Source organism: Oncorhynchus mykiss, chromosome 5, assembly GCF_057628025.1.
Source record: "Oncorhynchus mykiss isolate SJ-2025 chromosome 5, ASM5762802v1, whole genome shotgun sequence".
NCBI classification, from domain to species: domain Eukaryota; kingdom Metazoa; phylum Chordata; class Actinopteri; order Salmoniformes; family Salmonidae; genus Oncorhynchus; species Oncorhynchus mykiss.
The window spans coordinates 2613991-2639052 of NC_143026.1; the positions used below are offsets into that span (position 1 = coordinate 2613991).

The following is a 25062-nucleotide window of genomic DNA, read 5'->3' on the forward strand; positions in this document are numbered from 1 at the left end:
GAAGCTGTGCCATTTCCTTCCACGTGAGCCAGCCCTCTAGCAGTTTGAGTTTCAACCAATGAGCTTCAACCTCTCGCCATTTGAGTGACAGCTAGCAAGATGCGCACACACAGCGAGCGCAGTGACACAGTACGCAATTTTCACGGACTCCTTTTGGCTCGTGAGCGATACTTTCAAAACTACTGGCTGAAAAGTTTACAAAAGTACCGGAGAATCTCTTTAAAAACAACACTACACAGACCATCAAAAGTACTGGAGAATCTCTTTAAAAACAACACTACACACACCACCAAAAGTACCGGAAAATCTCTTGACAAAAATAAGATCCTTATTTGAACAGTATTTTCCAATGTTGTTCTCCACTACTAAAAACACTTCAAAGCATTAGCACATCGTTCAAAAGACTAAATAAATGTTACACATTACAGTAAATCAAACATTTGTGCACTACAATGTGTTTTTAATGATAGTCATGGTGTCTGTCATCATTGATGGGTTAAGGTCATAGTGGGGGTGGCCAGACAAATGGAATGGAGCAATAACAACATTTCACTTGTTTTGAAATGGCAGTCGAGCATCACTGGGGATCAGAGGGCAAGCCTGGTCCCAGACCTGTTTGTGTCGTCATTCCAACTTGGCACGACAGCACAAACAGATCTGTGGACCAGGCTTTTATCATAAGGACAAGACAGACCAACACGAAGAACGTAGGCCGTACACAGCCGTCCCATCGCCTTTGACCACAGAACATCAGCCGCCATTTTCTTTTAATTTCCTGACGATTCTACATGTTAAAATTGCCACCGTTCGTCAAAACACGAGCAGGTAATCTACCGCAGATGGTGTTGGTCTGGTTTGTCCTACAGGCATCCGAGGACACACTTTCCGTCTCTGGGGTTATTTGCTGACTATGGGCAGCAGGTCTCCCTTGGTTTTCATGGTTTTGATCTTGGCTCTGATGGTGTCGTCCATGGCCTGCCTGCAGCGGTGGGCGTAGTGAGCCAGCGTCTCCTCTTTCTCGTCCCAAGGTGGCAGAGCGTGGAACACCTACGATTAAATAATACTTTATTAACCCCCAAAGGACCAGCTAATACATACAACACTGAATAAATACAATGACAGACACAAATGATAAAAACCTAATCCCAGACTAAAAAGCTCAATGGAGAGCCTTAGATTAAAATGTCCCCATCGGACGATAAGAAGGATTCACCTCCGGAGCGGCCAGGCTCAGCTCGGCGATGGCGGCCGTCCGTGAGATGGTGTTGCGGTCGACGCCCACGCGGTCGAACGCCACCTTCATGGAGACGCTGCGTCTGAACTCCTGCAGGGCCGCCATGTACCTGGCGATGACGCCCACCACGTTCTTCACTGGGGAGAGAGAGAGAGAGACAGGACCGACGGGGTTAAGTAATAGTAAAACAAATGCATTTGTTGTTTAAAAAGCTGATTTCTCAACTCTTTATTCGACATGTTTCAGTACTAGAGAGCTCATCTCCTATCTTCGCATTGGCCACTTCTGTGATTCAGCGACATCACCAGGCTTTGGTCCAAGTGTGCCCTCTATCCAACTCTATGGTATTGGGTACAGTACTGTAGTCCTGACTCTATTTAAGGGCCATCTACAGTACTGTAGTCCTGACTCTGTTTAAGGGCCATCTACAGTACTGTAGTCCCGACTCTGTTTAAGGGCCATCTACAGTACTGTAGTCCCGACTCTGTTTAAGGGCCATCTACAGTACTGTAGTCCCGACTCTGTTTAAGGGCCATCTACAGTACTGTAGTCCCGACTCTGTTTAAGGGCCATCTACAGTACTGTAGTCCCGACTCTGTTAAAGGGCCATCTACAGTACTGTAGTCCCGACTCTGTTTAAGGGCCATCTAGAGTACTGTAGTCCTGACTCTGTTTAAGGGGTAGCTACAGTACTGTAGTCCCGACTCCGTTTAAGGGCCATCTACAGTACTGTAGTCCCGACTCCGTTTAAGGGCCATCTACAGTACTTACTCCTAACTCGTGTGTTCTCTCCATCTCTGCTCCTCTTGGAGCTCTTCATCACCCTGTGGAGCTCCACCTCCTCAAAGCTGTCGAATAGGGCGGGGTTCTCAAAAGCCACGCCCTCATCAGGGAAACCCACCCCCATGTGGGAGGAGCTACCCGTCCCCAGCTCCATCTGGCTGGACGAAAGACCACGCCTCTTCTCTGAGGAAAAGAAAAAAAACATTAAACCGATGGTCTCTGGCAGAAACATCACGCCATGTTTTTAACTCTGGATGTATAATAGAGTGTCATTCTTCATCCACATGCCTCCCCCACCCCTGCTGATGATGATCAGGTACAGTTTGTAGCCTCAGACTAGACCTAATTATGTTCTATACTGAACAAAAATATTACATGTAATGTGTTGGTCCCATATTTCATGAGCTGAAATAAGAAGTGTCGGACAAAAAGCTTATTTCTCTCAAATTTTGTGCACACGTGTGTTTACATTCCTGTTAGTGAGCATTTCTCCTTTGCCAATATAATCCATCCAACTGACAGGTGTGGCATATCAAGAAGCTGATTAACTTCATTAGGTTAGGGGGCACTATTTTCACCTCCGGATGAAAAGCGTGCCCAAAGTAAACTGCCTGCTACTCAGGCCCAGAAGCTAGGATATGCATATATTTGGTAGATTTGGATAGAAAACACTCTAATGTTTCCAAAACCATTAAAATAATGTCTGTGAGTATAACAGAACTGATATGGCAGGCGAAAACCTGAGAAAAATCCATCCAGGAAGTGATATTTCTTTATTTTTGTAGTTTTTTATTGAATGCCATTACAGTATTCATTGATTTACGACTCAAATTGCACTTCCTATGGCTTCCACTAGATGCCAACAGTCTTTATAAATGGTTTCAGGCTCGTATTCTGAAAAATGAGGAAGTAAGACCAGTCTGAATGACTGGACCCTACAGTGTCCCAGAGGTTTTTCATGCGCACGACCGAGAGCGCCCCTTTCTTGTTTACCTTTTATATTGACAACGTTATTGTCCGGTTGAAATATTATTGATCATTATGACTAAAAACAACCTGAGGATTAATTAGAAACATCATTTGACATGTAACTCCTCTACTTGGCTGGTTACTGTTTGTAATGATTTATCTGCTGGGAGATGTTCTCAGATAAGCATGTTATGCTTTCGCTGTAAAGCCTTTTTTAAATCTGACACCGTGGTTAGATTAACAAGATGTTCATCTTTAAACCGATGTATTACACTTGTATGTTTTATGAATTTCTATAATGAGTATTTCTGTTTTTGAATTTGGCGCTCTGCAATTTCACTGGATGTTGGCCAGGTGGGACGCTAGCATGATCATTACACAGGTGCACCTTGTGCTGGGGGACAATAAAAGGCCACTCTAAAGTGTGCAGTTTTGTCACACAACACAATGCAACAGATGTCTGACGTTTTGAGGGAGCATACAATTGGCATGCTGACTTCAGGAATGTCCACCAGAGCTGTTGCCAGATAATTTAATGTTAATTTCTCCAAAATAAGCATTCAACGTCGTTTTTTGAAAATTTGGCAGTACGTCCAACTGGCCTCAACATATATGGCGTGTATGACGTTGTGTGGGCGAGCGGTTTGCTGATGTCAACGTTGTGCACAGAGTACCATGGTGGCGTGCAAAATTATTCAGCCCCCTTAAGTTAATACTTTGTAGCGCCACCTTTTGCTGCGATTACAGCTGTAAGTCGCTTGGGGTATGTCTCTATCAGTTTTGCACATCGAGAGACTGAAATTTTTTCCCATTCCTCCTTGCAAAACAGCTCGAGCTCAGTGAGGTTGGATGGAGAGCATTTGTGAACAGCAGTTTTCAGTTCTTTCCACAGATTCTCGATTGGATTCAGGTCTGGACTTTGACTTGGCCATTCTAACACCTGGATATGTTTATTTTTGAACCATTCCATTGTAGATTTTGCTTTATGTTTTGGATCATTGTCTTGTTGGAAGACAAATCTCCGTCCCAGTCTCAGGTCTTTTGCAGACTCCATCAGGTTTTCTTCCAGAATGGTCCTGTATTTGGCTCCATCCATCTTCCCATCAATTTTAACCATGATGCTGCCACCACCATGTTTGACAGTGGGGATGGTGTGTTCAGGGTGATGAGCTGTGTTGCTTTTACGCCAAACATAACGTTTTGCATTGTTGCCAAAAAGTTTAATTTTGGTTTCATCTGACCAGAGCACCTTCTTCCACATGTTTGGTGTGTCTCCCAGGTGGCTTGTGGCAAACTTTAAACAACACTTTTTATGGATATCTTTAATGGATACCAGTCTCTGCCGCTGAAAAACATGAGGCTGCCACCACCATGCTTCACCGTAGGGATGGTGCCAGGTGTCCTCCAGACATGACGCTTGGCATTCAGGCCAAAGACTTCAATCGTGGTTTCATCAGACCAGAGAATCTTGTTTCTCATGGTCTGAGATTCCTTTAGGTGCCTTTTGGCAAACTCCAAGCGTGCTGTCATGTGCCTTTTAATGAAGAGTGGCTTCCGTCTGGCGACTCTACCATAAAGGCCTGATTGGTGGAGTGCTGCAGAGATGGTTGTCCTTCTGGAAGGTTCTCCCATCTCCACAGAGGAACTCTGTTAGAGTGACCATCGGGTTCTTGGTCACCTCCCTGACCAAGGCCCTTCTCCCCCGATTTCTCAGTTTGGCCGGGCGGACAGCTCTAGGAAGCTCTGTTGGTTCCAAACTTCTTCCATTTAAGAATGATGAAGGTCACTGAGTTCTTGCGAACCTTCAATGCTGCAGAAATGTTTTGGTACCCTTCCCCAGATCTGTGCCTCGACACAATCCTGTCTCGGAGCTCTACGGACAATTCCTTCGACCTTGGCTTGGTTTTTGCCCTGACATGCACTGTCAACTGTGGGACCTTATATAGACAGGTGTGTGCCTTTCCAAATCATGTCCAATCAATTGAATTTACCACAGGTGCACACCAATCAAGTTGTAGAAACGTCTCAAGGGTGATCAATGGAATCAGGATGCACCTGAGCTCAATTTCAAGTCTCATAGCAAAGGTTCTGAATATTTATGTAAAGGTATCAGTTTTTATTTGTAATATAATTGCAAAACTTTCTAAAATCCTGTTTTCGCTTTGTCATTATGGGGCATTGTGATGTCATTATGGGGTATTGTGATGTCATTATGGGGTATTGTGATGTCATTATGGGGTATTGTGATGTCATTATGGGGTATTGTGATGTCATTATGGGGTATTGTGATGTCATTATGGGGTATTGTGATGTCATTATGGGGCATTGTGATGTCATTATGGGGTATTGTGATGTCATTATGGGGTATTGTGATGTCATTATGGGGCATTGTGATGTCATTATGGGGTATTGTGATGTCATTATGGGGTATTGTGATGTCATTATGGGGTATTGTGATGTCATTATGGGGTATTGTGATGTCATTATTATAAAAAAATGTGTAAAAAGTCAAAGGGTCTGAATACTTTCTGAAGGAACTGTATATGCAGGAACACGTTCGATTGGAGAACATGTAGTTCATCTGAAACATGCCTACGAGAGTTTTAAAAACAACATGAGTTTAGTTTTGCCCTGTTTTAAGCACATCAGCTAGATATTCCTGCATAGCTATAAAATCTGACTGTAGTTTTGACACAGCCAGATCAAAAGTCGGGACAATAGTAGACATAATGGTATCATCTGCATATAGATGAAGTTTACAATTTAACAGATTGACCAATGGTGTTTATATTAGTAGTAAATGAGAAGTCCCAAAATCAACCCCTGTGGTACACCTTTATGTACCTCTAGAAATTCAGACTTAACCCCATCCATCAGGATGGCCTGAGTTCTGTCACTAAGATCATCATGAAACCATGAACAGGTGTCAGAGCTCAGACCTATCGAGGACAACTTATTCAATAAAATAGCACGATCAACAGTATCAAAATCATTTGACAGGTCCACAAACAAAGCAGAACATGTCATCGTAGTGTCTAAAGAATTGACAAGATTATTAACTACTAAAGTGGAAGCTGTAACAGTGCTATGCCCAGGACTAAACCCTGATTGGATGCCCAGGATTAAACCCTGATTGGATGCCCAGGACTAAACCCTGATTGGATGCCCAGGCCTAAACCCTGATTGGATGCCCAGGACTAAACCCTGATTGGATGCCCAGGACTAAACCCTGATTGGATGCCCAGGACTAAACCCTGATTGGATGCCCAGGACTAAACCCTGATTGGATGCCCAGGACTAAACCCTGATTGGATGCCCAGGCCTAAACCCTGATTGGATGCCCAGGACTAAACCCTGATTGGATGCCCAGGACTAAACCCTGATTGGATGCCCAGGACTAAACCCTGATTGGATGCCCAGGCCTAAACCCTGATTGGTTTACATTCAAAATACATTTAAGGTAAAAAATAAAAAAAATAAAAATTGTACATCTACCAAGTTTTCTAGAATCTTCGCTAGACCAGGAAGCCTTGAAATGGGCCGATAGTTATTAACATCTCTACTATCCACGTCCTGAAGGAGTGGCAGAACAACAGCTGATTTCCAGACTTTTGAAATATTTCCTGATAACAATGTTAAATTAAAAAAAGTGGTTTATTGCGCCAACAATGATGGGCGCGGCAAACTTAAGCAGACCAGGGTCCGAGTGTTCGGTCCCTGTGTCTATTTTTCGTTGGATATTGCTAGCAAAGCATCCAGGACTTTATTTTTCTGTATATAGATTAAAAGAAAAGCTTTGACTATCATTTCTCAGATCATTCAGTAAGTTTCCCCTGCCAGCATCCAGCCCAGTATCATTGTGAATAGACTTAGAAGTTCTTTCAAAGAGAGATAACCCGCTGAAATAAAAATGGTGATTAAACGCATCAATGATGAGGCCAGAGTCTGAATTAAATTTGTTGTGGTAGAGAGGAGGAATAGAACCCTACGGGGATTTGACACCTTCCCAGAATTTAGCCGGGTTCCCATTACAATCCAAAAGGGAGAATATATAATAACATAATAACATAAGAACATAATAAATCAGATTCAGCTTTTCTTTATTTGTCTTACAAAAACGTTTCCTCAGTTGCTTAAACGCCAGTCCAGTCCGGGCCTAAGACTGTGTTCCTGGCCTTGACCCAAGCATAATCTTCTTTTTTTTTTTTATGAATTCCAGAGTGTACCAGGCAGTCAATCCTCCTTTAACCCTGAGTATTTTTGAAGGGATCATTCACAACAGTACTGAAAACATCTGAAAAAAGGCTGAAAACTAAATCAGGTTCAGGGATAGCTGAAATACAATCAAGATCACTAAAATAAAGATCATTTTTAAAAGCCTATTTGCTGAAGCTTAGATGTTTTGTATTGTCACATCTCAAACACAAACTGGGCAATTGTCTTGGGAGAATACACCAGTAGAAACATATTTCGCTGGTGTATTTGTCAGAATAAGATCAGAGTTGACTTTAAAGGCTCTTTAGGGTTGGGCTCATGTAGTCTTAGTCATCAGCTCGGTTAGGTTTAGGTCATTACACATTACTTTTTAGATTGGGAAATGCAGGCTTCAGACAATCACAATTTAGGTCACCCAGGATAATGACTTCTGACTTAGTAGAAGACAACAAACTAGTTAACTCCTCGAGTGCACAGCCGAGGGAGGACGGTAGACCCCTATAACAATTATGGATACATTTTTATCCAGACAAACAGACAGGTAGTAGTGACAATTTTTTGGGAAAATTGATTTTAGTAAAGAGACAACTTGTTTATTTTCTATCAAAATGGCCACTCCATCACCTCTACCCTGTCTGTCAGCGTTGAACACATAACCCTCAATATTAATATCCCATTATATAACATCCCATTGAGCTCATAGGGTACCTGAGAAGAATGAGAGGTGCCTACCTGGGCGTAGTAAGAGCGTACCTGGTCGTAGCTGGTCTTGCAGGAAGTCACAGATGAGTTCAGCCTTCTTAGTGAGTTCCTGCTGCAGCAGCTCCTTGTCCTGTTTCAGACTAGAGATGGTCTCCCCCATCTGCTCACTGCGGCTACGCTCAACACTCAGCAACGCTCGCAGCCGCTCTATCTCACACAGAGCTGGTCCCACTGGCAACAGAGACAGGAAGGGTGAGACAGGATATAACACTTTCAATACGTACATAATAATAATAATAATTATAGTAACTTTATTACAGAAATAATTTTAAAGTACATACAAAAGCTAAATGAAGTTAACACTGGGAGGGTGTCTATGGGTGTTGGAAAAGGGGTCATAGTTCAGAGAACATACAGAGTAGGGTCACTTTCAAACTAGTGTAGTCAGAACCCCCCCCTGGTTCCAACATATGAGAGAACACATGCAGAATGCACGAAGGCCAAATAAAAAGGAAACGGAAAACATTACGAGAGAAACTGGAACCTACCTGCTACTCATAACAGGTGCAGTTAACTTTCCAATATGAGAGGAGTTTTTCCCACTTGCTTTAAAACTCTATACAGTTATCGGTCCTATATGTGTTTTAATAAATGAAAGGGAGTTGGGAAAAGTTTTAAAATATCGATTAGCTATTTAGTACATACAGTTGAAGTCGGAAGTTTACATACACCTTAGCCAAATACATTTAAACTCAAGTTTTTCACAATTCCTGACATTAAATCCTAGTAAAAATTCCCTGTCTTAGGTCAGTTAGGATCACCATTTTATTTTAAGAATGTGAAATGTCAGAATAATAGTAGAGAGAATGATTTATTTCAGCTTTAATTTCTTTCATCACATTCCCAGTGGGTCAGAAGTTTACATACACTCAATTATTATTTGGTACCATTGTCTTTAAATTGTTTAACTTGGGTCAAATGTTTTGGGTAGCCTTCCACAAGCTTCCCACAATAAGTTGGGTGAATTTTGGCCCATTCCTCCTGACAGAGCTGGTGTAACTGAGTCAGGTTTGTAGGCCTCCTTGCTCGCACACACTTTTTCAGTTTGTCCCACATATTTTCTATAGGATTGAGGTCAGGGCTTTGTGATGGCCACTTGACTTTGTTGGCCTTAAGCCATTTTGCCACAACTTTGGAAGTATGCTTGGGGTCATTGTCCATTTGGAAGACCCATTTGTGACCAAGCTTTAACTTCCTGACTGATGTCTTGAGATGTTGCTTCAATATATTCACATAATTTTACTACCTCATGATGCCATCTATTTTGTGAAGTGCACCAGTCCCTCCTGCAGCAAAGCACCCCCACAACATGATGCTTCCACCCCCGTGCTTCACGGTTGGGATGGTGTTCTTCGGCTTGCAAGCATCCCCCTTTTTCCTCCAAACATGACGATGGTCATTATGGCCAAACAGTTCTATTTATGTTTCATCAGACCAGAGGACATTTCTTCAACGTTCTTTGTCCCCATTTGCAGTTGCAAACCGTAGTCTGTCTTTTTTAATGGCGGTTTTGAAGCAGTGGCTTCTTCCTTGCTGAGCTGCCTTTCAGGTTATGTCGATATAGGACTTGTTTCATTGTGGATATAGATACTTTTGTACCTGTTTCCTCCATTATCTTCACAAGGTCCTTTGCTGTTGTTCTGGGATTGATTTGCACTTTTCGCACCAAAGTACGTTCATCTCTAGGAGAAAGAACTAATCTCTTTCCTGAGCGGTATGACGGCTGCGTGGTCCCATGGTGTTTATACTTGCGTACTATTGTTTGTACAGATGAACGTGGTACCTTCAGGCGTTTGGAAATTGCTCCCAAGAATGAACCAGACTTGTGTAGGTCTACAATGATTTTTCTGAGGTCTTGGCTGATTTCTTTTGATTTTACCATGATGTCAAGCAAAGAGGCACTGAGTTTGAAGGTAGACCTTGAAATACATCCACAGGTACACCTCCAATTGACTCACATGATGTCAATTAGCCTATCAGAAGCTTCTAAAGCCATGACATCATTTTCTGGAATTTTCCAAGCTGTTTAAAGGCACAGTCAACTTAGTGTATGTAAACGTCTGACCCACTGGAATTGTGATAGAGTGAATTATAAGTGAAATAATCTGTCTGTAAACAACTGTTGGAAAAATGACTTGTGTCATGCAAAGTAGATGTCCTAACTGACTTGCCAAAACTATAGTTTGTTAACAAGAAATGTGTGGAGTGGTTGAAAAACGAGTTTTAATGACTCCAACCTAAGTGTATTTAAACTTCCGACTTCAACTATAGCTAGTCTTCAACACGAATCACTAATATAAAACTGGGACATACAGAATTGATTAAAGAAAAGTTGTAGAGAAACATGAAGAGAAGTTTAAACCCTTCTATGGCTGAGATCAAGGCCTGTCTATTTAAATATCCATTAAATAATTTATCGACACCATCGAAGGGGATTGACCATTTATTTCAGGGCAACATACTGTCAACGTTTCTCCTTCAGTCATTGGTCAAACATCGTTACACACAACGTTTCTCCTTCAGTCATTGGTCAAACATCATTACACACAACGTTTCTCCTTCAGTCATTGGTCTAACATCGTTACACACAACGTTTCTCCTTCAGTCATTGGTCTAACATCGTTACACACAACGTTTCTCCTTCAGTCATTGGTCTAACATCGTTACACACAACGTTTCTCCTTCAGTCATTGGTCTAACATCATTACACACAACGTTTCTCCTTCAGTCATTGGTCTAACATCGTTACTAACAACAATAACTTAATGCAGGAAAAATGGAAGTAAAGAACATAGAACCCTGCATTCCGCTGGCGTCATGTCTTCTAGATTAGAAAACACGTCATCCCACAGGCCATGTTCAAAATGGCACCAGATTCCCTAGAGAGAGCACTACGTTTGACCAGAGCCCTATATAGAGCACTACTTTTGACCAGAGCCCATATGAAGGCAATAGGGTTCCGTTTGGGACAAAGACATGGTCTCATGTCTAACAGAAGGCAGACATGATGACCTCCTTTCCTCCACAATGGTAGGATCCTCAGACCCTGACCTGCGGAAAGTCGTCAGGACATGTAACAATTCTCCTCTGACACATCCTCAGTCTACACTTATTGATGCATGCTTTCTTCAGTTTGGACGACTCCACCGACGTCCATCCATCCAGGGCAGAGCAGTGGAGGACGTACGCTGTGAAGTGTAGATACAGTGAGTTAACTGACACGTTGAGCAGTTGATATGAGTCAATACATACATGGGCCCAGAGTAGAAAACACAAGTAACAATCACGTGTATGGCAACCTATTCCCTCTATATAGTGCACTACTTTAGACCAGGTCCCTATTCCCTCTATATAGTACACTACTTTAGACCAGGGCCATATTCCCTCTATATAGTACTAGTACACTACTTTAGACCAGGGCCCTATTCCCTCTATATAGTGCACTACTTTAGACCAGGTTCCTATTCCCTCTATATAGTATACTACTTTAGACCAGGGCCCTATTCCCTATATATAGTACACTACTTTAGACCAGGGCCCTATTCCCTCTATATAGTACTAGTACACTACTTTAGACCAGGGCCCTATTCCCTCTATATAGTGCACTACTTTAGACCAGGGCCCTATTCCCTCTATATAGTATACTACTTTAGACCAGAGCCCTATTCCCTCTATATAGTACACTACTTTAGACCAGAGCCCTATTCCCTCTATATAGTACACTAGTTTAGACCAGGGCCCTATTCCCTCTATATAGTGCACTACTTTAGACCAGAGCCCTATTCCCTCTATATAGTGCACTACTTTAGACCAGGGCCCTATTCCCTCTATATAGTGCACCACTTTAGACCAGGGCCCTATTCCCTCTATATAGTATACTACTTTAGACCAGGGCCCTATTCCCTCTATATAGTGCACTACTTTAGACCAGGGCCCTATTCCCTCTATATAGTACACTACTTTAGACCAGGGCCCTATTCCCTCTATATAGTGCACTACTTTAGACCAGGGCCCTATTCCCTCTATATAGTACACTACTTTAGACCAGAGCCCTATTCCCTCTATATAGTACACTACTTTAGACCAGGGCCCTATTCCCTCTATATAGTGCACTACTTTAGACCAGGGCCCTATTCCCTCTATATAGTGCACTACTTTAGACCAGGGCCCTATTCCCTCTATATAGTATACTACTTTAGACCAGGGCCCTATTCCCTCTATATAGTGCACTACTTTAGACCAGGGCCCTATTCCCTCTATATAGTATACTACTTTAGACCAGGGCCCTATTCCCTCTATATAGTGCACTACTTTAGACCAGGGCCCTATTCCCTCTATATAGTACACTACTTTAGACCAGGGCCCTATTCCCTCTATATAGTGCACTACTTTAGACCAGGGCCCTATTCCCTCTATATAGTACACTACTTTAGACCAGAGCCCTATTCCCTCTATATAGTACACTACTTTAGACCAGGGCCCTATTCCCTCTATATAGTGCACTACTTTAGACCAGGGCCCTATTCCCTATATAGTGCACTACTTTAGACCAGAGCCCTAGTCCCTATATAGTGCACTACTTTAGACCAGGGCCCTATTCCCTCTATATAGTACACTACTTTAGACCAGGGCCCTATTCCCTCTATATAGTACACTACTTTAGACCAGGGCCCTATTCCCTCTATATAGTGCACTACTTTAGACCAGGGCCCTATTCCCTCTATATAGTGCACTACTTTAGACCAGGGCCCTATTCCCTCTATATAGTGCACTACTTTAGACCAGGGCCCTATTCCCTCTATATAGTGCACTACTTTAGACCAGGGCCCTATTCCCTCTATATATTGTACTACTTTAGACCAGGGCCCTATTCCCTCTATATAGTGCACTACTTTAGACCAGGGCCCTATTCCCTCTATATAGTGCACTACTTTAGACCAGGGCCCTATTCCCTCTATATAGTGCACTACTTTAGACCAGGGCCCTATTCCCTCTATATAGTACACTACTTTAGACCAGGGCCCTATTCCCTCTATATAGTACACTACTTTAGACCAGAGCCCTATTCCCTCTATATAGTACACTACTTTAGACCAGGGCCATATTCCCTCTATATAGTACACTACTTTAGACCAGAGCCCTAGTCCCTATATAGTGCACTACTTTAGACCAGGTCCCTATTCCCTATGTAGTGCACTACTTTAGACCAGAGCCCTATTCCCTCTATATAGTGCACTACTTTAGACCAGGGCCCTATTCCCTCTATATAGTGCACTACTTTAGACCAGGGCCCTATTCCCTCTATATAGTGCACTACTTTAGACCAGGGCCCGAAAAAGTGCATTAACAATCTTCTACTCCTCCTCACCTATGATTGCGTCCACCGTTCTGCGGTCAAGAATCTTCTTGCCGTCAGGTACTTTCCCCCTCCTGCCGAAGGCCACCGCCCCTATGAGGTCTTCCTCGGTGAAGAAATGCTCGAATAGGAGATGAAAGAGTCTCATGCAGTTCCCTCTGGCCTCCTGAAACATGGCAGCTAGCTGCAGGGAGGACAGCAGAACTCCCGAGCCGGGGTAGAGCTCCTGCTGGCCCTGCAGCTGCTCCCTGTGACGGCCTCGCCAGCGCGTCGGCTCCGGCTGGGGTTGAAGCTGTGGCTGATGGGTCTCAAGATGGGACTGGAACTGGGTCTGTTGCTGATGGGTGTTGGGTTGATAAATGTGGGGCTGGGGATAATGACTGGGAGCTCTATCCTCATGGTACTGCCTTCGCTCCGTTCTCCTCTCTTCCTCTCTCTCTGTTTTCCAATCCTCCCCTCTCTCCATTCTCCAATCCTGCCCTCTCTCCGTTGTCCTCTCTTCCCCTCTCCCTGTTCTCCTCTCTTCCCCTCTCTCCGTTTTCCAATCCTGTCCTCTCTCCGTTCTCCTCTCTTCCCCTCTCTCCGTTTTCCAATCCTGTTCTCTCTCCATTTTCCTCTCTTCCCCTCTCTCCGTTTTCCAATCCTCCCCTCTCTCCATTTTCTTGTCACGGAAAGACAGAACCTGGTGGATGACTGTCTGTAGACTCTGTAGCTGACCCAGATCTGTAGAGAACAACAGAGATATTTACACACTAAAACAAAACACAGAGCAATTTCTACAAAATGTGCCTAGGAGAAAACCTTCATCAATAGTGTCATTTGAAAACTAGCGTAGTTCCAGAATGGTCGCACCTATTCTAGCAACAAACTCTTCAACGCGCCGCCTCTCCTCTGCCGGTTCGCTGGTCAGGCAGTGGCTTGAAGAGGTGGGCCAGATTACGTCTAAAAAAGGAGGAATCAGACAGGTTTATATAAATATTTTCCATTAAAAGTGGCAATATGTCACTTTTTGGATGAGCCGAACAAACTCATAGAAATTAGAGTTATAGATCTGTCGCCGAGTCTAAGAAACGGCAGATCTGTTCTGTATGTGCTATTTCTATGCTTCCTGTTTTTAAGTTTTTGCGTTTTTTTGTTTTTTTTTACTTTCAGTTTTGTCCACCAGCTTCAAACAGCTGAAAATACAATATTTTGAGTTATGGAAAAGATCAATTTCACAGTGGTTTAGATGGTACAATGATTCTCTACACTGGCCTTTCTCGTTCTGTCACAAACTGAAATTGGGCAAACTTTTGAAATTTTGCAACCAGGAAATGGCGGAGCGATTTCTACATAGTGCATCTTTAAACTATAATCCCTATGAGACATAATGACAACACAGTTTGGCTATACATTTTTTTTTTTATTACAGTTTATTTTACACAGTATTCACTGAACAATGCCTAGTCATAGGTCCTCAACAGTCATTCTGATTCCCATGTCAAACAAGACTAAATTTAGAGGAAAAAGTACTTCCTACCAGGAAGTAAAAAAAAAAAAAAAAAAAGACCGGTTGAGTTTGCGGGGAGCTTATATTCACGAGGTGGCCTTGACTGACAGCTCTTTGAAAACACAACGTTGCAGTAAAATCATCTCAACCTAATTTGGTGAAACATCACTGGATCTGCATCTCTTTGTTAAGTCTCGTGACGCGGTTCACAGCAGCCCTGACGGACGTGTTGACCTGAGTTTTGAACAACCCCCCCCCCCCCCTGTTCTATGCTGGCTAAAGACCTAGCTAGCCGGATGAAAGGGTAAACGAATGAGTAAAAACTTTAAATGATATTAGCTGCCACCCTACAGTCAGATTTTGGCACCAGTAGAGTAGCTTTAGAGCTATATGGGACACGCCCCTCTGCAAACACACCATCTCTGATGTTGGTTACAAGCCCCTACTTATTTAAATTAGGTGAAATAATAATCATGTTACCATTGGTCTATTAAAAGTGATGTCACCCGATCATCTTAATAATCCCGCCTCCTGAATCCAAGTGTTTGGGGGAGTAACTTTATAATCAAACTTTAGCGATGTAGAAACAACATTTATAATTTATTCATACTTCTGATCTGGTTTCATCCAAATATCATCCAATTAAAAATGAAAAACATGATTTTGATTGGTCATGACATTTAAAAGCACATTTAATTGGAAATGTACATACAAATAACTAACCATTTCTCTCAAAGTAAAAAACAGCTCACTCCATCTTCTTGGAACAGTCTGGTGGACCTATAAAATGGGATTGAACACGTGCTCATTCACTGTTTCACATGAAGAAAAACAGTCTACTGTTGGCACCTTAATTCCCTAAATTGGACCCTATTCCCTATGGGCACTGGGCAAAAGCAGTGCAATACTTAGGGAATGGGGTGGGATTTAGGACGGATACATACAGTGCTCTCCTTAGTTACAGCATACAGGCAATCTCAATACAATGAAATCCGATTTCACAGAGCTACATTACACAAAATGGCTATAATTATATATGTGATCACTCAACAACGAAAAGGTTTAATAACTCACCTTATATTGAGATTAGTGGTGCGCAGGTCAGCCGTTTCTTCTTACTCATCCGCAACCTCCCGACTATGTGATAAAAGTTTAACATTTGAGGCCCGCAATCAACCCTAACATTGAAAAGGCACTGTACAGTCAGGGAAAGTCAACCCTAACATTGAAAAGGCACTGTACAGTCAGGGAAAGCTGAATCATTTTTTGACAGGTGTTTGGAAATTGCTCCCAAGGATGAACCAGACTTGTGGAGGTCTACAATTTATTGTAGGTCTTGGCTGATTTATTTTGATTTTACCATGATGTCAAGCAAAGAGGCACTGAGTTTGAAGGTAGACCTTGAAATACATCCACAGGTACACCTCCAATTGACTCACATGATGTCAATTAGCATATCAGAAGCTTCTAAAACCATGACATCATTTTCTGGAATTTTCCAAGCTGTTTAAAGGCACAGTCAACTTAGTGTATGTAAACTTCTGACCCACTGGAATTGTGATACAGGGAATTATAAGTGAAATAATCTGTCTGTAAACAATTGTTGGAAAAATGACTTGTGTCATGCAAAAAGTAGATGTCCTAACTGACTTGCCAAAACTATAGTTTGTAAACAAGAAATTTGTGGAGTGGTTGAAAAACAAGTTTTAATGACACCAACCTAAGTGTATGTAAACGTCCGACTTCAACTGTATGTCAATAAGGTATTTCTGTTCATTTAAAAATGTTATATAAATGTGCAAAAATGTTTAAAAACCTGTTGTCGCTTTGTCATTATGGGGTGTTGTGTGTAGATTGAGGATTTAATTATTATTATTATTTTTTAAATCCTTTTTAGTAAAAGGCACATAACAGCCCGCTTGGAGTTTGCCAAAAGGCACCAAAAGACTGACCATGAGAAACAAGATTCTCTGGTCTGATGAAACCAAGATTGAACTTATTGGCCTGAATGTCAAGTGTCACGTCTGGAAGAAACCTGGCACCATCCCTACGGTGAAGCATGGTGGTGGCAGCATCATGTCTGGAAGAAACCTGGCACCATCCCTATTGTGAAGCATGGTGGTCGTAGCATCATGCTGTGGGGATGTTTTTCAGCGGCAGGGACTGGGAGACTAGTCAGGATCGAGGGAAAGATGAAGGAGCAAAGTACAGAGAGATCCTTGATGAAAACCTGCTCCAGAACACTCAGGACCTCAGGCTGAGGCGAAGGTTCACCTTCCAACAGGACAGTGACCCTAAGCACACAGACAAGATAACGCAGGAGTGGCTTAAGGACAAGTCTCAATGTGCTTGAGTGGCCCAGCCAGAGCCCGGACTTGAACCCGATCTAACATCTCTGGAGAGACCTGAAAATAGCTGTGCAGCGACACTCTCCATTCAACCTGACAGAGCTTGAGAGGATCTGCTGAGAAGAATGGGAGAAACTCCCCAAATATAGGTGTGCCAATCTTGCTGCGTCATACCCAAGAAGACTTGAGGTTGTAATCGCTGCCAAAGGTGCTTCAACAAAGTACTGAGTAAAGAAAGGGTCTGAATTCTTACGTAAAAGTAATGTTTAAGTTTATTTTTAATAAATTAGCAAAAATGAAACGAAAAAAATATATTTTGCTTTGTCATTATAGGGTATAGTGTGCAGATTGATGAGGGGGGGGGGAAACAATTTAATAAATTTCAGAATAGGTCTAACGTAACAATGTGGGAAAAGTGAAGGGTTCTGAACGAGACACCTCACTTTTTTAAATATATATAAATTAGCAAAAGTGTCTAAAAACCTATTATGGTGTATTGTATGTAGATTGATGAGGAAAATAAAAAAATGTATCCATTTTGAGAGTCTCATCATTCCAGTCATAATAGTTTCAAATCAGATCCAATTTGATTTGTCAAATACAGTGCCTTGCGAAAGTATTCGGCCCCCTTGAACTTTGCGACCTTTTGCCACATTTCAGGCTTCAAACATAAAGATATAAAACTGTATTTTTTTGTGAAGAATCAACAACAAGTGGGACACAATCATGAAGTGGAACGACATTTATTGCATATTTCAAACTTTTTTAACAAATCAAAAACTGAAAAATTGTGCGTGCAAAATTATTCAGCCCCTTTACTTTCAGTGCAGCAAACTCTCTCCAGAAGTTCAGTGAGGATCTCTGAATGATCCAATGTTGGCCTAAATGACTAATGATGATAAATACAATCCACCTGTGTGTAATCAAGTCGCCGTATAAATGCACCTGCACTGTGATAGTCTCAGAGGTCCGTTAAAAGCGCAGAGAGCATCATGAAGAACAAGGAACACACCAGGCAGGTCCGAGATACTGTTATGAAGAAGTTTAAAGCCGGATTTGGATACAAAAAAGATTTCCCAAGCTTTAAACATCCCAAGGAGCACTGTGCAAGCGATAATATTGAAATGGAAGGAGTATCAGACCACTTTTTCCGTTACCAAACCTAGGCTACCTTGCCGCCCCATATGTGATATGTGAATGTGTAATGTTTTCCAAAAACCAAAGTTCGGTACTTATTGTGGTTTTGGGGGTCACGGGTTCGGCTGTCCGGTAAATTAAATTCAAAATGTTCCTTACTTTGTCTGTTGTGACCGGATTATTACGTCGGGCCTCAAGTTTCCACTCTGAAGTCATAAAATACCAGTTGGAAGCATTTCATGTGATTTGAACTCGTTGAGAAATGCCAACTGGCTAATGACCAACAAGCGGTGTCAACCATAAACTAAAAGTACAGCTATCATTATTGTAAACAAATTATAGTTTTTTTAAAAACACAATAAATAGCTTTTTATTCATATATAATGTTTTGTTGCATTTAAATGCTGTTGTAGAAGCCATTTCCTCAGTAGGTGAGGTCACCATGTGGGAGAAGTGTGTGCTCAGGATGATCGTTTCCCCAATAGTAATAACCACTTGGAGGAAAGTGGATTTCTCCCCAGTCGTATGTGGTAAATTCCCTCTTCCTTGGTTACGAACGCACCGTGACACTACCTCCTTCAGTGCCAGACGCCCTGACTAATAAAAGGTGTTGTGTCTGTAGCACGGTACATCTCCCACCCCTGGGGTAATGTGATGGCCTGTCTACGATAACGGGTGCAAGAGCAAAGTATGACCCCACCACTCGCCATCGCACAGAAGTACTTCCTGGCTGCGCCTCACAAAAAGGAGTGCGCCAATTAAGATTTTAAAGTTTGATTAACGTGCACATAGGCTTTAGTTGTTTTAACAGAATAGCATGAAATGGTTTTTTTTCAGCTCTGATTTACTTGAGGAGCAGGGCCCCACCACACAGAGGAGCAGGGCCCCACCACACAGAGGAGCAGGGCCCCACCACACAGAGGAGCAGGGCCCCACCACACAGAGGAGCAGGGCCCCACCACACAGAGGAGCAGGCCCCACCACACAGAGGAGCAGGCCCCACCACACAGAGGAGCAGGGCCCCACCACACAGAGGAGCAGGGCCCCACCACACAGAGGAGCAGGGCCCCACCACACAGAGGAGCAGGGCCCCACCACACAGTTTAGGCATAGACTTTAGGCCTAGTATTTTTACTTTGTAAATATATTTTTAGAGGTATTAGAGTTCACAGTGCGGACCGAACCGAGGTCCCCGTGCCAAACGGTTCAGTACACACATACGTGTCCTGTTACACCCTTAAGAGGCCTACAGGATTCACAGAGGAACTGTCATGTCTTATGGAGCATGCAGCAGTGTTGCTGAACAGATTACAACAGACAGAAAAGACTGAAATAAAACAACAAAACAGACAGATACAGGTTTCCACCGGTATAGAAAAGGGGTAACGGTACATTATATTCTAGATGTTTAGAATCTCTTTAAGTGCTCTCAGGTACACCACTCAGAAATGGCGAGGGGCCTTTTTGTGACAATTGGTTGTGTTTGTTTATGTATGACAGCAGAACCAGTGTGGTGACACACACACACACAGACAGGGAGGGCAAGAGAAGAGAAAAGAGAGCGAGTGAGAGAGAGAGCAAGAGAGAGAGAGAGCGAGAGGTTAACTGTACCTGTTGCCTCTCCTTTGGTCTCTGCTCCCAGGAGGTCCAGGTCAGGGTTCATCCCACTGGGAGAGGAGGGAGTCAGGTTCCCCAACGGCCCCTCAGATCCTCCATGGTTCAGCAGGTCTTCCATCAGCTCACTACCTGCCCCAGGGAGGGTGCTCAGGCCCTGGGTCGACACCGAAGACAGGTCCTGATGTCTGGGAGAACTAGTGCTCATCATGGAAGGTTTGGAGATAGAGCTGGAGATAGAGCCTCGGAGAGGTTTGTGAGGAAAGGAGTGGCCCAGCAGAGAAGACGACACACCACCAACCAAACAGTCGGCGTCCAGCTGCAAGGGTTTGTGTGGCAATGCATGGTGGGACAGGGAATTATTAGGTTTTGGGGACTGGGAGACTGAGTGAGAGGCTAGGCCTGAGTCAGTACCTACCCCTGCTGCTAGCTGGGCTTTAGGTACTGAGTAAAAGTCCTCAGCAGTCTCCTGCTTGATCTTCTTCACTGACTTGTCCCCCTGTCCCCTGTCCTCAGACCCTGGTCTCTGGGGGCCGGGCATGCCCCCCGGGGGACCCCTCTTCCTGGGTCTGTGATGAGGCTCGTAGTCTACGTCTCCATCCTCATCCGTCGTGGCTGAAGACTCACAGACAATATCAAACAGGTTGTTGTTATACTCCTCGGTGTTGTCGTCAGCCTCGGTGTTGTCGTCGCTGCAGTTGGAGAAGTCGCAGGAGTCCCGTGTCTGGCTGCTGTCACCTCCCTTGGCCTTGGTGGAGCGGCTCAGAAACCTCTCACCTCCTGGGCTGCTCTGACGGGCTGAGGCCCCTCCCTGGACACTGAGGCTGTCTGAGTTGATGCTTCGGCTGTCCTGGAAGCAGCCCCCCCGCTCCTTTAGAATCAGAAGTCAACAAAGACATTTGACATGGATCGGGAATTTGACCTGGTGGAATGGCCCTGACAACATCAGAGAGAATACAGTGAAGTATTCAGACCCCGCAACTATTCTCCACATTTTGTTACAGCCTCATTCTAAAATGGATTAAGTCGTTCTCTTCCGCCTCAATCTAGACACAATACCCCATAATGACAAAGCGAAAACAAGTTTAGATTTTCTTGCAAATGTACTAAAAATACCTAAGTATTCAGACCCTTTGCTATGACACTCTAGATTGAGCTCAGGTGCATCATGTTTCCAATGATCACCCTTGAGATGTTCCTACAACTTGGAGTCCACCTGTGGTAAATTCAATTGATTGGACATGATTTGGAAGGGCCTTGGTCAGGGAGGTGACCAAGAACCTGATGGTCACTGACAGAGCTCCAGAGTTCCTCTGTGGAGATGGGAGAACCTTCCAGAAGGACAACCATCTCTACAGCACTCCACCAATCAGGCCTTTATGGTAGAGTGGCCAGAAGGAAGCCACTCCTCAGTAAAAGGCACATGACAGCTCGCTTGGAGTTTGCCAAAAGGCACCTAAAGGACTCTCAGACCATGAGAAACAGGATTCTCTGGTCTGATGAAACCAAGATTGAACTCTTTGGCCTGAATGCCAAGCGTCACGTCTGGAGGAAACCTGGCACCATCCCTACGGTGAAGCATGGTGGTGGCAGCATCATGCTGTGGGGATGTTTTTCAGCGGCAGGGACTGGGAGACTAGACAGGATAGAGGGAAAGATGAACGGAGCAAAGTACAGAGATCCTTGATGAAAACCTGTTCCAGAGTGCTCAGGACCTCAGACTGGTGCGAAGGTTCACCTTCCAACAGGACAAGGACCCTAAGCACACAGCAAAGACAATGTAGGGGTGGTTTCGGGACAAGTCTCTGAATGTGCTTGAGTGTCCTAGTCAGAGCCCGGACTTGAACCTGATCGAACATCTCTGGAGAGACCTGAAAATAGCTGCGCAGTGACGCTCCCCATCCAACCAGACAGAGCTTGAGAGGATCTGCAGAGAGGAATGGGAGGAACTCCCCAAATTACAGGTGTGCAAAGCTTGTAGCGTCATACCCAAGAAGACTCCAGGCTATAATGGCTACAAAAGGTGCTGAGTAAAGTACTGAGTAAAAGGTCTGAATAATTATGTAAATGTGATATATAAAAATATAAACCTGTTTTCGCTTTGTCATTATGGGGTATTGTGTGTAGATTGATGAGGGGGGAGGGGCTGTAACGAAACAAAACGTGGAAAAAGTCACAGGGTCAGAATACTTCCAATATGACCTTTCTATAAACTAGAGTACCAGAGGATGGGTACCAGAGGATGGGTACCAGAGGATGGGTACCGGTGAGGATTTCCCTGAAAAGGTGTTCCAGCTTTTAGAAGTCATTGATAACAATCTGACAATGTTTTAATGTCATGGGGCGGGCAGGGTAGCCTACTGGTTAGAGCATTGGACTAGTAACCGGAAGGTTGCAAGTTCAAATCCCCGAGCTGACAAGGTCGTTCGTTCTGCCCCCGAACAGGCAGTTAACCCACTGTTCCTAGGCCGTCATTGAAAATAAGAATTTGTTCTTACCTTAAATAAAGGTAAAATAAAAAGATTTTTAAAAATTAAATGAAGATGGGGGATCATAATCAATAACATTCACAAGTTGATTTAAAACCGGTTTTTAACTGTTTTATTTGTCCAAATCCCAAGATTGTGTGACATAAAACATGACTTGCATTTTGGCTGTTGGATAGTTTGTGTAGAGATCATTACATGTTGGCAGTGTAAACTGACGTTAAATTAGACATCGAACCAGGTATCAGGCTGTTGGATAGTTTGTGTATAGAGATCTCATTACATTTTGGCAGTGTAAACTGACGTTAAATTAGACATCGAACCAGGTATCAGGCTGTTGGATAGTTTGTGTATAAAGATCTCATTATATTTTGGCAGTGTAAACTGACGTTAACTTCTTCGATATAGGGGGCGCTCTTAATTTTTGGATGAAAAACATTCCCGTTTTAAACAAGATATTTTGTCACGAAAAGATGCTCGACTATGCATATAATTGACAGCTTTGGAAAGAAAACACTGACGTTTCCAAAACTGCAAAGATATTGTCTGTGAGTGCCACAGAACTGATGTTACAGGCGAAACCCAGATAAAAATCCAATCAGGAAGTGCCGCATTTTTTGAAACCGCCTCATGCCAATGACTCCTTATATGGCTGTGAAGGAGCTAGGAGTCAGCTTACGTTTTCCACGTTTTCCCCAAGGTGTCTACAGCATTGTGACGTATTTGTAGGCATATCATTGGAAGACTGACCATAAGTGGTCGCTTGGTGTCCTCCGTTGCAATTATTGCATAATCTCCAGCTGCAGTATTTTTCCGTTTGCTTCTGATGAGAAGCCAGCTGCCACCACTGATAGATTATCGAATAGATATGTGAAAAACACCTTGAGGATTGATTCTAAACAACGTTTGCCATGTTTCTGTCGATATTATGGAGCTAATTTGGAAAAAAGTTTGGCGTTGTTAGTGACTGCATTTTCCGGTATTTTTCTTAGCCAAACGTGATGAACAAAACGGAGCTACTTTGTCTACACAAATAATATTTTTGGAAAAAAATGAACATTTGCTATCTAACTGAGAGTCTCCTCATTGAAAACATGCCAAGTTCTTCAAAGGTAAATGATTTTATTTGAATGCTTTTCTTGTTTTTGTGAAAATGTTGCCTGCTGAATGCTAGGCTTAATGCTATGCTAGGCTATCAATACTCTTACACAAATGCTTGTGTAGCTTTGGTTGAAAAGCATATTTTGAACATCTGAGATGACAGTGTTGTTAACAAAAGGCTAAGCTGTTTCAATATATTTATTTCATTTCATTTGCGATTTTCATGAATAGGAAACGTTGCGTTATGGTAATGAGCTTGAGGCTATGATTACGCTCCCGGATACGGGATTGCTCGTCGCTAGAGGTTAAATTAGACATCGAACCAGGTATCAGGCTGTTGGATAGTTTGTGCATAAAGATCTCATTACATTTTGTGTGTCTTTATGTTACAGGTGAAAACGGTTTTCATGGACACACACATCCCAAATTATGGAATGCTTCTAACCGAGAGTCACTTTACATTGACACTTAAAACCCTGTTCACTCATGACTGCACGGCCAGGCACGACTCCAACACCATCGTTAAGTTTGCCGATGACACAACAGTGGTAGGCCTGATCACCGACAATGATGAGACAGCCTATAGGGAGGAGGTCAGAGACCTGGCCGTGTGGTACCAGGACAACAACCTCCCCCTCAGCGTGATCAAGACAAAAGAGATGATTGTGGACTACAGGAGAAGGAGGACCAAGAACGCCCCCATTCTCATCGACGGGGCTGTAGTGGAGCAGGTTCGGAGCTTCAAGTTCCTTGGTGTCCACATCACCAACAAACTAACATGGTCCAAGCACACTAAAGACAGTCGTGAAGAAGGCACGAGAAAACCTTTTCCCGTCAGGAGACTGAAAAGATTTGGCATGGGTCCTCAGATCCAAAAAAGGTTTTACAGCTGCACCATCGAGAGCATCCTGGCGGGTTGCATCACCATCTGGTATAGCAACTGCTCATCCTCTGACCGCAAGGCACTACAGAGGTTATTGCGTACGGCCCAGTACATCACAGGGGCCAAGCTTCCTGCCATCCAGGACCTATATACTAGGTGGTGTCAGATAAACACCCTAAAAATTGTCAAAGACTCCAGCCACCCTAGTCATAGAAGGAATTTCTTCCACCGCACAGAACTTGAAGTATGAACAAATTTCAGGTTCCGGAGAAAGTATAAAAGATGGGTGAAGAATCCAGCTACGAACTGGTCCGTTTGTTACAACTTGGTGAAGCTCATGGGAGACGGTGTGACCACATTACCATAACGCTGTTTATATAGTAGCCCCAGATATGAGGTTTACATCTAATTGTAATTACATCTAATTGTTGTATAAGATGAATGAGTGAGTATGACACTGTTTGTAAAATTGTGTGATGTGATTTTGGACTGTTTAATGAAGGAAACTCCAATTCTCTTTTGAGTTGAACTAAATCAGAGGACCGCCACTGAGCCCAGTTAGGGTCAGGCATCCTGGGACAGCCCCTTTTCTGCAATTCCGAATAAAACCCCAACTTTGAGAAATTCTCAAGTAGACCATGTTTTCCTCCATTACGAGGGGACAAAGACCATTGCTGAATCTTTT

At 43.2% G+C, this 25062-nt stretch overlaps 1 protein-coding gene across 6 annotated transcripts in view; it reads right to left on the bottom strand.

The window, feature by feature from the left end:
• Positions 1-250: 250 nt before the first annotated feature.
• kiaa1958 (KIAA1958 ortholog) overlaps positions 251-25062 on the bottom strand; it is a 56357-nt gene continuing 31545 nt past the window's right edge. For 2 of the 6 annotated variants that reach the window (XR_016495817.1, XR_016495818.1), the window contains 7 exons: positions 19905-20778; positions 14172-14261; positions 13332-14042; positions 7934-11151; positions 2006-2200; positions 1214-1371; positions 251-1047 (listed from right to left, as the gene is read on the bottom strand). Coding sequence is in view for 4 of the 6 variants with exons in the window: in XM_090233576.1 (XP_090089702.1) it covers positions 898-1047; positions 1214-1371; positions 2006-2200; positions 7934-8134; positions 19905-20778 (1578 nt within the window). In the remaining 2 variants the exon portion in view is untranslated. The remainder of the gene's footprint in view (positions 1048-1213; positions 1372-2005; positions 2201-7933; positions 11152-13331; positions 14043-14171; positions 14262-19904; positions 20779-25062) is intronic. The other 4 variants (XM_090233577.1, XM_021601482.3, XM_090233576.1 and 1 more) reach the window with 2 other exon arrangements.